The sequence below is a fragment of the Balaenoptera ricei genome, chromosome 5 (genome assembly GCF_028023285.1).
Source record: "Balaenoptera ricei isolate mBalRic1 chromosome 5, mBalRic1.hap2, whole genome shotgun sequence".
NCBI classification, from domain to species: domain Eukaryota; kingdom Metazoa; phylum Chordata; class Mammalia; order Artiodactyla; family Balaenopteridae; genus Balaenoptera; species Balaenoptera ricei.
Window position 1 is genome coordinate 119,549,378 of NC_082643.1, and position 13,438 is coordinate 119,562,815.

The 13,438-nt window shown below is 33.3% G+C and overlaps 1 protein-coding gene across 1 annotated transcript; it reads left to right on the forward strand.

Annotated features, from left to right (window-relative positions):
* Positions 1-12,360: 12,360 nt before the first annotated feature.
* Positions 12,361-12,855, forward strand: LOC132366275 (developmental pluripotency-associated protein 3-like). The gene has a single exon (XM_059923849.1). The coding sequence runs from the start codon at positions 12,361-12,363 to the stop codon at positions 12,853-12,855; it is 495 nt and encodes a 164-aa protein (XP_059779832.1).
* The last annotated feature ends 583 nt before the right edge of the window (positions 12,856-13,438 follow it).

Below are 13,438 nucleotides of genomic sequence, written 5' to 3' on the forward strand. Positions count from 1 at the left end.
CAAATGAAGCAACTGACAAAGGATTAATCTCCAAAATTTACAAGCAGCTCATGGAGCTCAATATCAAAAAAACCAAACAACTCAATCCAGAAATGGGCAGAAGACCTAAATAGACATTTCTCCAATGAAGATATACAGATTGCCAACAAACACATGAAAGGATGTTCAACATCACTAATCATTAGAGAAATGCAAATCAAAACTACAATGAGGTATCACCTCACCCTGGTGAGAATGGCCATCATCAAAAAATCTACAAACAATAAATGCTCAGGAGGGTGTGGAGAAAAGGGAACCCTCTTGCACTGTTGGTGGGAATGTAAGTTGATACAGCCACTATGGAGAACAGTATGGAGGTTCCTTAAAAAACTAAAAATAGAACTACCATGAGACCCAGCATTCCCACTACTGGGCATATACCCTGAGAAAACCATAATTCAAAAAGAGTCATGTACCACAATGTTCATTGCAGCTCTATTTACAATAGCAGGACATGGAAGCAACCTAAGTGTCCATCGACAGATGAATGGATAAGGAAGATGTGGCCCATATATACAATGGAATGTTACTCAGCCATAAAAAGAAACGAAATTGAGTTATTTGTAGTGAGGTGGATGGACCTAGAGTCTGTCATACAGAGTGAAGTAAGTCAGAAAGAGAAAAACAAATACTGTATGGTAACACATATATATGGAATCTAAAAAAATAAGGTTCTGAAGAACCTAGGGGCAGGACGGGAATAAAGACACAGACGTACCAAAGAATGGACTTGTGGACACAGGGAGTGGGAAAGTAAGCTGGGACGAAGTGAGAGTGTGGCATGAACATATATACACTACCAAATGTAAAATAGATAGCTAGTGGGAAGCAGCCGCATAGCACAGGGAGATCAGCTTGGTGCTTTGTGACCACCTAGGAGGGTGGGATAAGGAGGGTGGGAGGGAGGGAGATGCAGGAGGGAAGAGATATGGGGATATATGTATATGTATAGCTGATTCACTTTGTTATAAAGCAGAAACTAACACACCATTATAAAGAAATTATACTGCAATAATGATGTTAAAAAAATAATACCATTATCTCATCTTGAAACATCATTTTTTTCTTATTTTTCCCTTTGTCTTTTCTCTATTTTTCCTTTCTCTTCTTTTCTTTTCTTTTATATTGCATTATTCTAAAAATTTTGGCTATGACCACTAACTTTGATTCACAGACAATTAATGCAATATGATTCCCAGTGTTTGAAAGGCTGCTGTACCTTTCATGCTCATTGGATACATTTATATGCCCTATTCAACACTGAATAATGTCATATTTCTAATTGTCACAAAATTAACACGAAAATGGCCTTAAAAATGTATAAATCTCATGACTTGTAAGGGTAAATATTTATTTAAATTTTTTAAATAAATTTTTAAAGTTTACTTTCCATTTACAGTTTTTACAAAATATTGGCTATATTCCCCATGTTGCAAACTATTGGGTGTAAGATAGGCTTGAGGGTAAATATTTTAATATATTTATTAGTCATAAAGAAACAATCAGAAAAATCCATGTTACGGTATGTTCCAGAAGACAACTAACCTATTCAAAATGTGGCAATTTTGAAAGAAAATACAAAAACTGTTTAAGATAAGTAAGATGGAAGAAAATAGCAACAAAATATTTTATGAATAATTAGAATCTTGATTTGAATTTTTAAGCTATGAAATATATTTTGGAACAAGAAAATAATTTTTAATTTAGGCCTAGAAATATTACATAATAGAATAAAATTATCATTCATTTTCTTTTGTGTGATAATAGCATGATAGCTAGGTAGAGAATATCCTTTTTAGAAGATACATTCTGAAGTATTTAGGGTTGAAGTGTCATGAGGTCTATAGCTTACTTCTACATGGGAGAGAAAGAAAAGAGAGATTAATTCAGTAAATAAGGTAAAATGTTAATCACTGTTAAATTTAGGTAGAGGATAGATGTGTTTATTTTCCTAATCTTATTTGTTCTTAATTTTCATATGAAAAGTTCTGAAATGTATGTTTGCTATTAACTCAACATTCATTCATTACGAAACATTGAAATACAGAAATACAGATAAGGAGAAGAAACATATCTATAATTCTGTTACCTAATCAGTAGTAATTACTATTTTACAGCCTGGTATAAATTCTATCATTCTATAATATAATTTTATTCATACAAATACTATCTTTGTGCAATTTATTTACATGTGGCTTTGTAGCTTGCTTTTTAAGCATAAAGTGCATTTTTAACAAATTTTGATTTTGTGATCATTATGAGCATTTTCATTTTGCATTCTTTATGAATATGCTCAAAGGGTATTAACACTGCTTGGAAATCGTACTGAAACTTCCCTAGTCCATTCACTTCCCCAGTCTCCTAGGTGAATACTGAGTGCCTTCTCTCTTAAAATCTTCAACTACCCACCTCCACTTCTCTTCCCCAGTTTCCTAGGTGAATACTGAGTGCCTTCTCCTCTCTTAAAATCTTCAACTACCCACCTCCTCTTCTCATTCTTAAATGATGAACTTGGTTTCTATTTCATTCAGTAAATTTAAGTGATCAGAACAGAACATCCAATGCCACAATCACACAGATGTATGTGTCCATGCGTATCCTCCACATACATTATTTTCTTTACTCTTAGTCTGGATATACTGTCCACACCACTGGCTAAGACCAATGTCTCCAATTTCATACTAGACCATAGGACTTATCTCCTCCTTGAGGATATTCTTTTCACAAATGTCTATTTTCTCTTCTGCATTATCATCCCTTCCTCTTCCTGGAAATTTCCCATCAATGAACATATATGTTTTAAAAATTCTCATGACAACATTTACCCCTCAGGCTGCCACCCAGTTTTCCTCCCTCCTTCTAGAGAAAAACTTCCATTCTCTTTTGAACACTCCATGTCATTTATTTGTTCTTTTAAAGGTTACCAATCACTTCCATGTGGAAGTCACCCATGTAAAAATAGACCTAAGTTCCAGTGGTGGGTACTGAGGACTCATCTCACTGGACTTCTCAGCAGCACTTGATAAGAGTAATTAATCTCTTGCTCTAGAAACATTCAAATGACTTTCATAATCTCATATTTCACCTTACTTTATTCCTCCTTCTCAGTCTCATTTGATGCCTTGTCCTCTTTTCCATGGTCTATAAACATTGGCATACTCCGGGGCTCTACCCTTGCATTTCCCTTTGCTAGCTGCACTTACCCCTTTGGTGATCACAACCAGTAGATATCTCCATCTGTTTACATCTTTCTTAATTTCTCTCAATAACATTATATACTATCCTATAAAGAAGTCCTATATAGCTTTTCTTAGATTTATTTCCAGACAACTTATAGTTTTCATGCTATTGTATTTTAAGTTTTATATTGTGTTTGTTGCTGGCATATGAAGGACAATTGTTAGGTTGCTTATGAAAAAATATTTCTAAATAAATGTTATCTAATTGGATTGAGTATTGTTCAGTGTTATATAAGTAAGATCATTCAATAAATTTCTGAGTTTATTCTACGTTCATCCTGAAGTTTTTCACCAAGGAGCAGCGTCTAAATAACCTTTTATTTAAATTCTTGAGGTGTGTATCCTTCTTATAACTATAAGCTACCTTCCACAATATTATACACATAGTGGACACTCAAATACGATTTGAGGTATGTATGAATAAGAAGAATGTGAATGAGCAGCCCTGAGGAGAGACATTTATTCAGGTCTCCATTACTAAATAAATTGCATTATTTAACAATTATTTGGGTTAATGTTTGCCAATGGACTGATGAGATTATATGATTGTCATAGTTTTATCCTATAATTACACCATTTCAGTGATGTAATTTCTTGTACATAGAAGTTTAATTAAATAGTTGTTGGATTAATAAAGTCAGAGAGAAATGGTATATATAATGAGAAAAAAAAATAATTATGATGATCTCTACCTAATGAAAACATAGTAAGAAATAAAAATAAAATAAACAAAGTCTTCAGAATCCACCAAGTGGAAAAAAACAATAGAAAGTGGTTGGATCCTAAGTCTGAAAGACAATAAGTAATCATTTAAGTAATTATTATCATTAAATGTAATACACATCTTTTATATATCAGATAGTATGCTAAGACATTTACACAGCTGATCTATTTTAGTCCTCCAAATTCTATTTTGTTGAGGAGGTAGAAGTTAGAGATGTTAATGTGTCTGAGCTGAACAACCAGTAAGAGACTGCTTAGAACATCTGTCTCTGCAGACAATAACTAGTTGTTCCCCAAGTGTTTGGATTAATTTTTTGAAATCCATTTACTTTTCTGAATTCTTTCAATGGTCAGACTCTAAGCTCAGATCAATTGATAAATGAATAATAAATCTAACCTGATTAACATGTGAATCCCTGAGCTTAGAATCTGACTTATTAATGGTACTACTTATTCTCTGTACAGTGTAAGACTGTGGGGAATTCCCATTTCAGTTGTACCAAATTTTGATTTTTTTAAAAAAAGTTCAAGCTAAGACAGAAGCACTATAAACAGGTCAGGAAAGCATCTTGAGTTAGGCCACATTTATAAATATCTAAGAAAAATAATATCCAAATATTCTCAAATTGTTCTTCACACAATACAGAAAGTGTTCTTTAAAATCATGTACTTTCCATAAGGAATACAGCCCATACTGCTTAGCCAGTATTCACACATTGTCAGTTGAAAGACAGTTAATGTATCTGCAATTTTATTGGACAATGAGACAGCTGCATTGCTTTATAGTCAGAACGATAGAAAAACTTCACTCAGAAACGTAATCACAAAGCACAGCTTAGCAAAATTTAGAATTGCAAAATAATACACATTTCTGATCAGGTCTGGGTAAACCTTTCATTTTTGTTGCTGTCAACCTTCTGACAAGAACAGCTTCTCAGTTCTGTTTGAGAAAATAAAAGTGCTTTCAAGTGAATGTATTTCTGACAAAGTAGACCTTAAATCATTTTTTGAATCTTGCTATTTGACCATTAATCCTATCTATGGTTATATAATGCATATATACGTAAAAAATTACACATTGATATTTATAAAATGAATTTACTGAATTTATGTTTCTAGGTTTAACAAGCCCTAGTTTGTCTCAATTGTCAGTTTTATAGTCTACAATGCTTTAGAAAGTAAACACAGATTTAAGGTCATTCAAAGGCAGGCTTTCTCACATTAGTCAATACCAAATCCACGTTTCAATCACTTTCCGTTGGGAAATCTGCAAGCTTTGCCCCCTTTTGCAGTGCCTACCTACCCCCACTGTGGATCTATGTAGCTGTTGGCCAGCATTGCCCAAGGATCTCTGAGAAAGCTCTCTGCTTCATACATCAGTCATCTCTCCTGGTCATTACTCTCAGACAAAGCCTCTCCTTCTGGTTGGGCAACTCTTGGAAGTAGAACAATTTTCTGAATTATAGAACAATAAATAAGGAGTATGTTTTTGCAGACATTAAGAATGTTACACCTGAATAAAAAGACATTAAAATAGATGCCTGAAATGCACCCAAACTCAGAATCTTCTAACACCCACAGTTATTAATGCTATTTACTAAAATTTAAATTTATTAAAGTTTTTTTTTTCAGATTGCTGAAGCACTTGTTTTCTTAAATGATTTTGCCAAACTCTTTAACTCAAGGGAACTAGTGTATTTACTATTATATTAAAGAAAACAACACTTTACTAAAACTATATTAATCTGCTGAGTTTTATAATATTTCATTCAATATAGTACCTCTTGGGCTATGAATTAATTATCTAAATGAGAATTTGAGCAGTTCTCCAAATAAATGAAACAGTTTACAGTGCTTCTTGCCATAATGGCTTCCTGTTTATTCATTTAGACATCGTTAGAAAAAAAGTGAATTAAAGTTTGAAATATTCAACCAGTTTTCTCTGTAAACACAGCGTCTATAAACAAAATAAAAACGTGATCCTCACGAAGACATATTTCTTACTAATTTGACTATATGAAGTAAAAGAAAATTATGATATAGTTTCATTGTTGCCATTGTATTCTTGAGGTATAAAGGTTCACACAAAATGCGCAAAAGCTTTAAACCACGGATGGTAAACGATCAACATTTTTCTTTTTCTATTAATTAGTAAATGTACTAATACAGAGATGAAAAAAGGATGATAATATAAAGTAACATCTATGAACCCATTTTCCTTATTACTCCTTACTCTTATCTATTTGTGTCATTCTGTACCGTGCTTCTTCAGCTGTGATGAGTAAACCAAAGCTCTCCCTTTCACTTTCTTCTCCTGCTGTTTATATTTGTATTTCAAAGGAAAAGAAAGGAAGGAAGAGTGGAGAAGAAGTTTTGATTTAGTTATCTTACATGAAGGAACCAAGAATCATCTAAAACATTATAAGCAGTGAGATGAATAATCAATAAGAACATACTCCTTGCCATATCAATAAATCTTGAGCTCTCTTTCTATAATTATAATTATAGAAAAGTTTCAGCTTTCCCATTTTATCTATTTAAGAAAATATCTGCATTGGCAAAATCGTGATTATTTTTTGAATTTTATAAAAGTTCTGAAAACATTCTTCCCAAACGTCTCTATCCCAGTGACTAGAGTGTTCAAAATTTAGAATATCCTGATCATCTTTATATTTTCTTGACCACTGAAAAACAAAACATCTCTATGTGTTTAATAATGTATTTAATGATTGAATTGATACTTAAAAAATGTGTTCTTTACATTCGAAGAAGTGAAATTTTTTTCACTTTTTAAAAAATTAGACTTTCTCCCTTTTCAGTCTGGAAAATTACATTCAACTCTGTTTTCTTTTTTCTTTTCTTGTACTAATTCTTAGAGCCATGTAACGTTTTACTTTTTCAGAGTTAAAAGGTAACTTTTATAAAAGTTTACTTAAGCTCCTAATTTCTAGCTTGAAAGAAGGGAGTTAATGAAACAAGATACAGTTCTTCCTGTTGCAGTTGTTCCCAAAGTTGTAACCAATACTCAACATCTCTTTCCTCCACCAGCCATTTCTGACCCCCCTCACTCTTGGCCAGCAATCCTGTAGTTCCCACCTTGTGGGGTAACTCAGTTAAATCATATGTACTGAAGATACTCTATGTCAACCTCGGATCGAGGCACTGAATGTGTATTGATGGGAAAAAGGATAGAATTCAGACAAAATCCTGACCCTATTGGACCCACAATTCTCATCCTACCTTTTCCTAATACTGATTTCTGACCTTAGAGCGATGGGGTTTTTATTTATTTATTGTTTTTGTACTGACATATTTTGACACTCAAAATTCTTCTAGAGTTTCCCTTTCCTTTCCTGACTTAATTATTACTTAAATGCTACTTCTGGTGATGCCACCATTAGTTACCCTTGCTGTCTTCTTGGATCTCTAGATTTTACCTCTTTGGATCATTTGGACTCAATTAACTCTGTCTCCCAAAATAAAATATATTAACAATTGTACTCTCTAGATTGTGGACACTTAAGTGATTATTTTTCTCCAGTTATTTTATAGTAAAAAGTATATTGTAGTTAATAAATAGCAAATGTTAAAAAATCCTAAACCAAATTGCTGAGAGAAAAAAGCTAGAGAGAATAAAAATCTGGAATAAAGGAATAACTGATGGAACAATATCTGTGTGGAGCCAGGAGGATGTGATCTTAACAAAGGTGCAGAGACTCGTCTAAAACAGAGGAAAGGCCTCTTACTTTGGTACAGAGAAGAAGAAGGCAAGAATAGTTGTGGAGGCAGATTTTGTATATATGGAGTTTAGGAGGTTCTGTCTAGTGGTCTCTGAGATATAGGAATTGAGTGCATCTGCTGTGAACTAGGTGATTTGATGAAAAGGGAGAAAAGTACTGAAAACAACTGGTAAAGAAATGGGAGAGAGTGCTGACCAGAAAGATTGCAAGGTGGAGTTTAGGGTCTTGTTGAGATTGAGATGCTACAATTTGCAGTGGCACCAAATAATGAGGGTCTTTGATGTTTAATGTCAGTCTTGGCTGCACTTAGCAGCTTGCTGATAGTTCCTCTGTAAAAAGGTGTCCCAAGAAACATTTACAAAGAGGAAGGAAATTTCTAGCTGTAACTTGGCAGATGTTTGTGACTGTTTATTACTGAGAACAATATTTAACTTTGTTTCCTAGAAAACAAAGCAAAATTTAAGCTAATCTGTTATATAATATCAATACTTAAATAAACATCAGTATATAGGTCTCTCTGGAGACATAAACTTTCCTATGAGAAAAATTCATGAGTAATCTTTTATCATGGTTTATCAGACAGACACATACACAGAATATTAACCAAAATAATGAAGTTTTTTAGATGATATTTTGACCATCAAGAAATAGTCTACATTTGGATATTTCTTTCATTATAACATAAAACTCTTAAATATGCTTCAGTTAGAGTGTTTAATTTTAAGTCCCAACTACTGCATTTCATTTCTGCTCTGATCTTAGAAAGAAACATATGCAGGAAAATAAATCTCCAATATAGGCAAATCAATAATCAGACAAGGCTCTCACAGAAACTACCCTACTCCCAGCCCTCCATGGCTGGATCCAGTACATGGACCTACCAGATGTGCTTGCTCTGACCTCTGAAAAGTGGTACCCAGATTGGTATTACAATATGGAAACAAAAAATGAGAGAAGGTCCTCTGAACATGATCTAAATTGGTTTAAAAAAAGGATAGGTAGACCTTGGTTCTTAACTTTGAAACAGCGATGCCACCCATTAATAAATAAAACCTGGGCTTATAAGCATCTTAGAAACCTTCCAGTTAGAGAATCTAGAGCAGCTGGTGATGCATGATTGCCCACAGATGAAGGCAGAAGCAAGAGGATGAGGACAAACAAAGAGAGAAGGAATAAATTTCCCCTCCTGTGGGTCAAGAGGGAAATTTTTAAAAAAAGAGAGACCATAAATGTGACCCTCCTCCTCAACTTTTATTAAATGAGAGAACAAAGACTTTGAATATTAACAAGACTCACAGATGATTTTCAAGCAAACTAACACTTAAAAACCAGAGATCTGAAAGAATAGCTAATTAGCAATACCTCCAGACTTTCTTTCAAATAATAATGATCTCAGTGACAATTTTGGCGTAAACTGTAAAGAAACCAGTTTATTGTCACGTTATCACATGAGTGCCTTGTATCCTGATAAATATTTTGTGTTATTGACTGAAGTTAAGTTCTTATTCTTCAGTATAAAGATGCACAACATTCTGCTGTGAAAAGTTGGGAGCCTGAAAAAAGGCTTATTCTGACAGAAAAGGATCTATTCTTACATAAAATGGAACTCAGTGGTGATTAAAAATATATTAACTGCAAAAATATGAATGATATAAATAATTCATATCCAACAAGTCTGATTTAACTGCATTGTTATTCTAAAACTGATAAAAACAAATACAACACAATTTGTTGTAAATTTGCAATTATGTAGACCAAATCCCCTTTACATCAAAAATCTTAGTCATACATAAAATACCAAAAATGTATATCTCTTTTGAAATTATGATTTAAATTACAGAGACAGGTTTATTTTTCAGGAAGCAGAGTGATTTCCGTGTTTTCATTCTCTTAAATTAACTTTTTATAGTTTTATAAGAATTTCAGCTCTTTGTCTAAAATTGTTTTCTTTATGTGTAAGTCACTCTAGCTGACTATGTATTTAAAACTTTTAGACTTATAGGATATGGGCTTCCTGGAATTCATATGGTTTTCGCCGACCATATTTTGGAATACTTTTTTCTTCTGAAATCCCAATGCGTCTTTTGTAAGGGTGCATTAGCTGTATCAGAAGTCAGAGTAAACCTATTATAAGGACAGAAGATTAAAATATCAACTAACTGATAATTAGGAATGAATATACTGTGCTTTTAAGGTACTTAGGAACTGTATTAGTTTGCTATAACAAATTACCACAAACTGGTGGTTTACAACAGCAGAAATTTATTTTTCTCACAATTCTGGAGGCCGGAAACCTGAAATCAAAGTGGTAGCAGGACTGTGCTCCCTCCTAAGATTCTGGAAAATTGATTTGGGCGTAAATAGATACATGTTCCTTAATACATTTGTCTTATCTACACAGTGACACTGATGTCAAAAACATAGGTTGCATGTATTAAAAATGCTGTTGTGGTGACTTACTTTCTTAATCTAATAAATATACATATTTTCAGGTCAACTTGAGAGTTATATTTAAGATTTCCAGTTCTGTTGTTGAAGATCTTTCTCCAATTTGTACTTAACATAGTAATTGCTTATATGGTTGATTCTGAAAAGTATGCCGAATATGTTTGCATAGCATTAGGAATTAATTTTGTGTCATACTTTTTATCATAAGTCTATAACTATTAAAATGATATACCAATAATATTTAATGTTTATGGAGCATGCACTATGTGTCAGATATTTTTTAAGTGCTTTAAATTAATTATATTATTTAATTTTTATACCAACTCTATGTGGTAGATATTACTATTCTGTCCATTTATAGATGAAAGTAAGAGAGAGGGAAGTAATTACCTAAAGTCAACTGTCTTGCAAAAGGTAGAGTTGTGATTTGACTTCAAGTGAGGGCAAATCTAGAGCCCCTGCAATTTTACATCACGTGTCAAGTTTGGCCATGTGGTTTTACAAGAGAAAAAAATCCTTAGTTCATATTACATTCATCTGGTAGATCAAGCATTGACAAGTTATGGCCCTCAAACCAAATTCTACATACCACTGTTTTTGTAAATAACAGCAAAACCCATTTGTTTGTGTATCATCTAGAGCTGCTTTCTTGCTAAGACATTGTGGCCAGCAGCACCTAAAATATTTATTAAATGCCCTTTTTAGAAAAAGTTTACTGACCACTGGTCTAGATTATCATTATTATAATATAGTACACTTGACTTTCATATTACAAAACTTTTTTCAAATCAGTCAAAAATAGTGAATATTTACAACATGTTATCATTGATGCTTCATTATATTTTCAGATATTGTAGACTCATACTGTTATAAAACCTCTTAACTCAAGATTCATGATAGTGAAATTGAATTTGTAACAAAAAAGTCCCAGCAAACAAAAGTCCAGGAACATAGGGCTTCACAGTGGAATTCTACCAAACATAAAGAAGAGCTTATTAAAGATTAATATACATAATCTGTTACTTTTCTACACACTAATAATGCACTATCAGAAAGAGAAAACAAGAAAACAACTGTTTAAAATTGCATCAAAAAGAATAAAATACCTAGGAATAATCTTAACCAAAGAGGTAAAATACCTATAGTCTGAAAACTATAAAACATTGAAGAAGGAATTTGAAAATAATACAAAGAAGTAGAAATATATCCCATGTTCCTGGATTGGAAAAACTAATATTTTTAAAAGGTCCATACTACTCAAAGCCATCTTCAGATTTAATGCAATTCCATGCAAAATACCCAGGAGATTTTTCACAGAACTAGAAGAATAATCCTAAAATTTATATGGAACCACAAAAGACCCTAAATTTCCAAAGCAATCTTGAGAATAAAGAACAAAGCTTGAAGTATCACACTCCCTGGCCTCAGACTATACTACGAAGCTACAGTAATGAAAACAGCATGGTGCTGGCAAAAAAAAAAAAAGACACATAGGTGAATGGAACAGAGTAGAGAGCCCAGAAATAAACCCACACACCTATGGTAAATTAATCTACAACAAAGGAGGAAAGAATATACAATGGAGAAAAGACAGTCTCTTCAATAAGTTATGCTGAGAAAACTGAACAGCTACATGTAAAAGAATGAGATTAGAACATTTCCTCACACCGTATACAAAAATAAACACAAAGATGGATTAAAGACTTAAATGTAAGACCTGAATACATAAAACTCCTAGTGGAAAACACTCTTTGACATAAATTGTAGAAATATTTTTTTGGATCTCTCTTCTATGGCAAAAGAAATAAAAGCAAGAATAAACAAATGGAACCTAATTAAAAGATTTTGCACTTCAAAGGTAACCATTGACAAAACAAAAAGACAACCTACTGAATAGGAGAAAATATTTGTAAATGATATGACTGATACCCTCATCCAAAATATATAAATAGCTCATACAATTCAATATCAAAAAACAAACAACCTGATTAAAAAATGAGCAGAAGAGGTTGGATTCTTCTCTCACCACAGTGTGTCAGCTTGGATTTTTCTCCCTCTTTCTTAGCTCTATAGTTCTTCCAGGCTACTTTGTAGCAATTTGAGTCTAAAGCATCACCTTCCACTGGAACCCAAAGGTCTAGGAGAAGCTTCACGCTGTGACAAGCGTCCCAATGGATTCATCTGAGGTTAACCCAACCTGGACCCTGGAGTCTCCTCAAATGTCCATCGATGAAAATTCCCAGGCAATTCCAGTTGCCTCTCAACCTATGTCTGAAGTGTTAATAAAGAACCTCAGTAACTTGACGCTCAACCCTAGTATCAAATTGCCATTCATTCTGCCAGAATGTCTACCTCAACCAACTGGGCGGTTACTTGGTGAAAACATACCCTATAGGAGAGGGGTGAGGACCGTGTTAACGGATCGGAGAGATAAGATGGAGTGGCTGATTCAATCCATTAAAAAACGCTATGGCAAAGGAGTTCCTCGGTCTGGCTCTGAAAGAGAACCGTGGCAGAATGATGTTGAGACTCAGTCAAGAGGGCAAAGATTTAGATGTAGCTGTCGTTTTTGCCGGTTTCATAGAGATCCTTCTGAGGATAGTTATGAGAATTATTACAACAATAAGTATTACAGTAATTATGACACAGAGTCGAAGGAGCCATAAACCTTATTCTTGTACTATTTTTTCTTCCTGGTAATTTTAGGATCATTATGAAGCTTGGGAAAGATTGTGTACCAATATTTTGATAACCTATATTATAAGTTCTGTGATGTCTTTTTCTCTTGCATCTCTTTTCTACCTCAATACAGTAACTTATAAGGAATCTACGTAGCTTGCATTTGAATGACTTGAATATATTTTAGTTCCACTTTGTGAAACAAATTAACTTGTGTGGAAGGAAAGTGAAGAACACCACGTTGGGTGGCTTGGCCACAGCATTGTTAGAACAGCGTGTTGAATAGCAATAAAATTTTTTGATGTGCTGTTTTCAATTTTCAGTAGCAAATAAATGTGTTTATAGAGGATCTTAGAAAAAAAAAATAAGCAGAAGAACTGAATAGACATTTTTCCAAGAGAAGATATAGAGATAGCCAATAGGCACATGAAAAGATGCACAACATCACTAATCATCAGAAAAATGCAAATCAAAATCACAATGAGATATCATGTCATACCTGTCAGTATGGCTATCATCAAAAAGGTCCCAAATAACAAATGTTGATAAGGATGTGGAGAAAAGGGTACC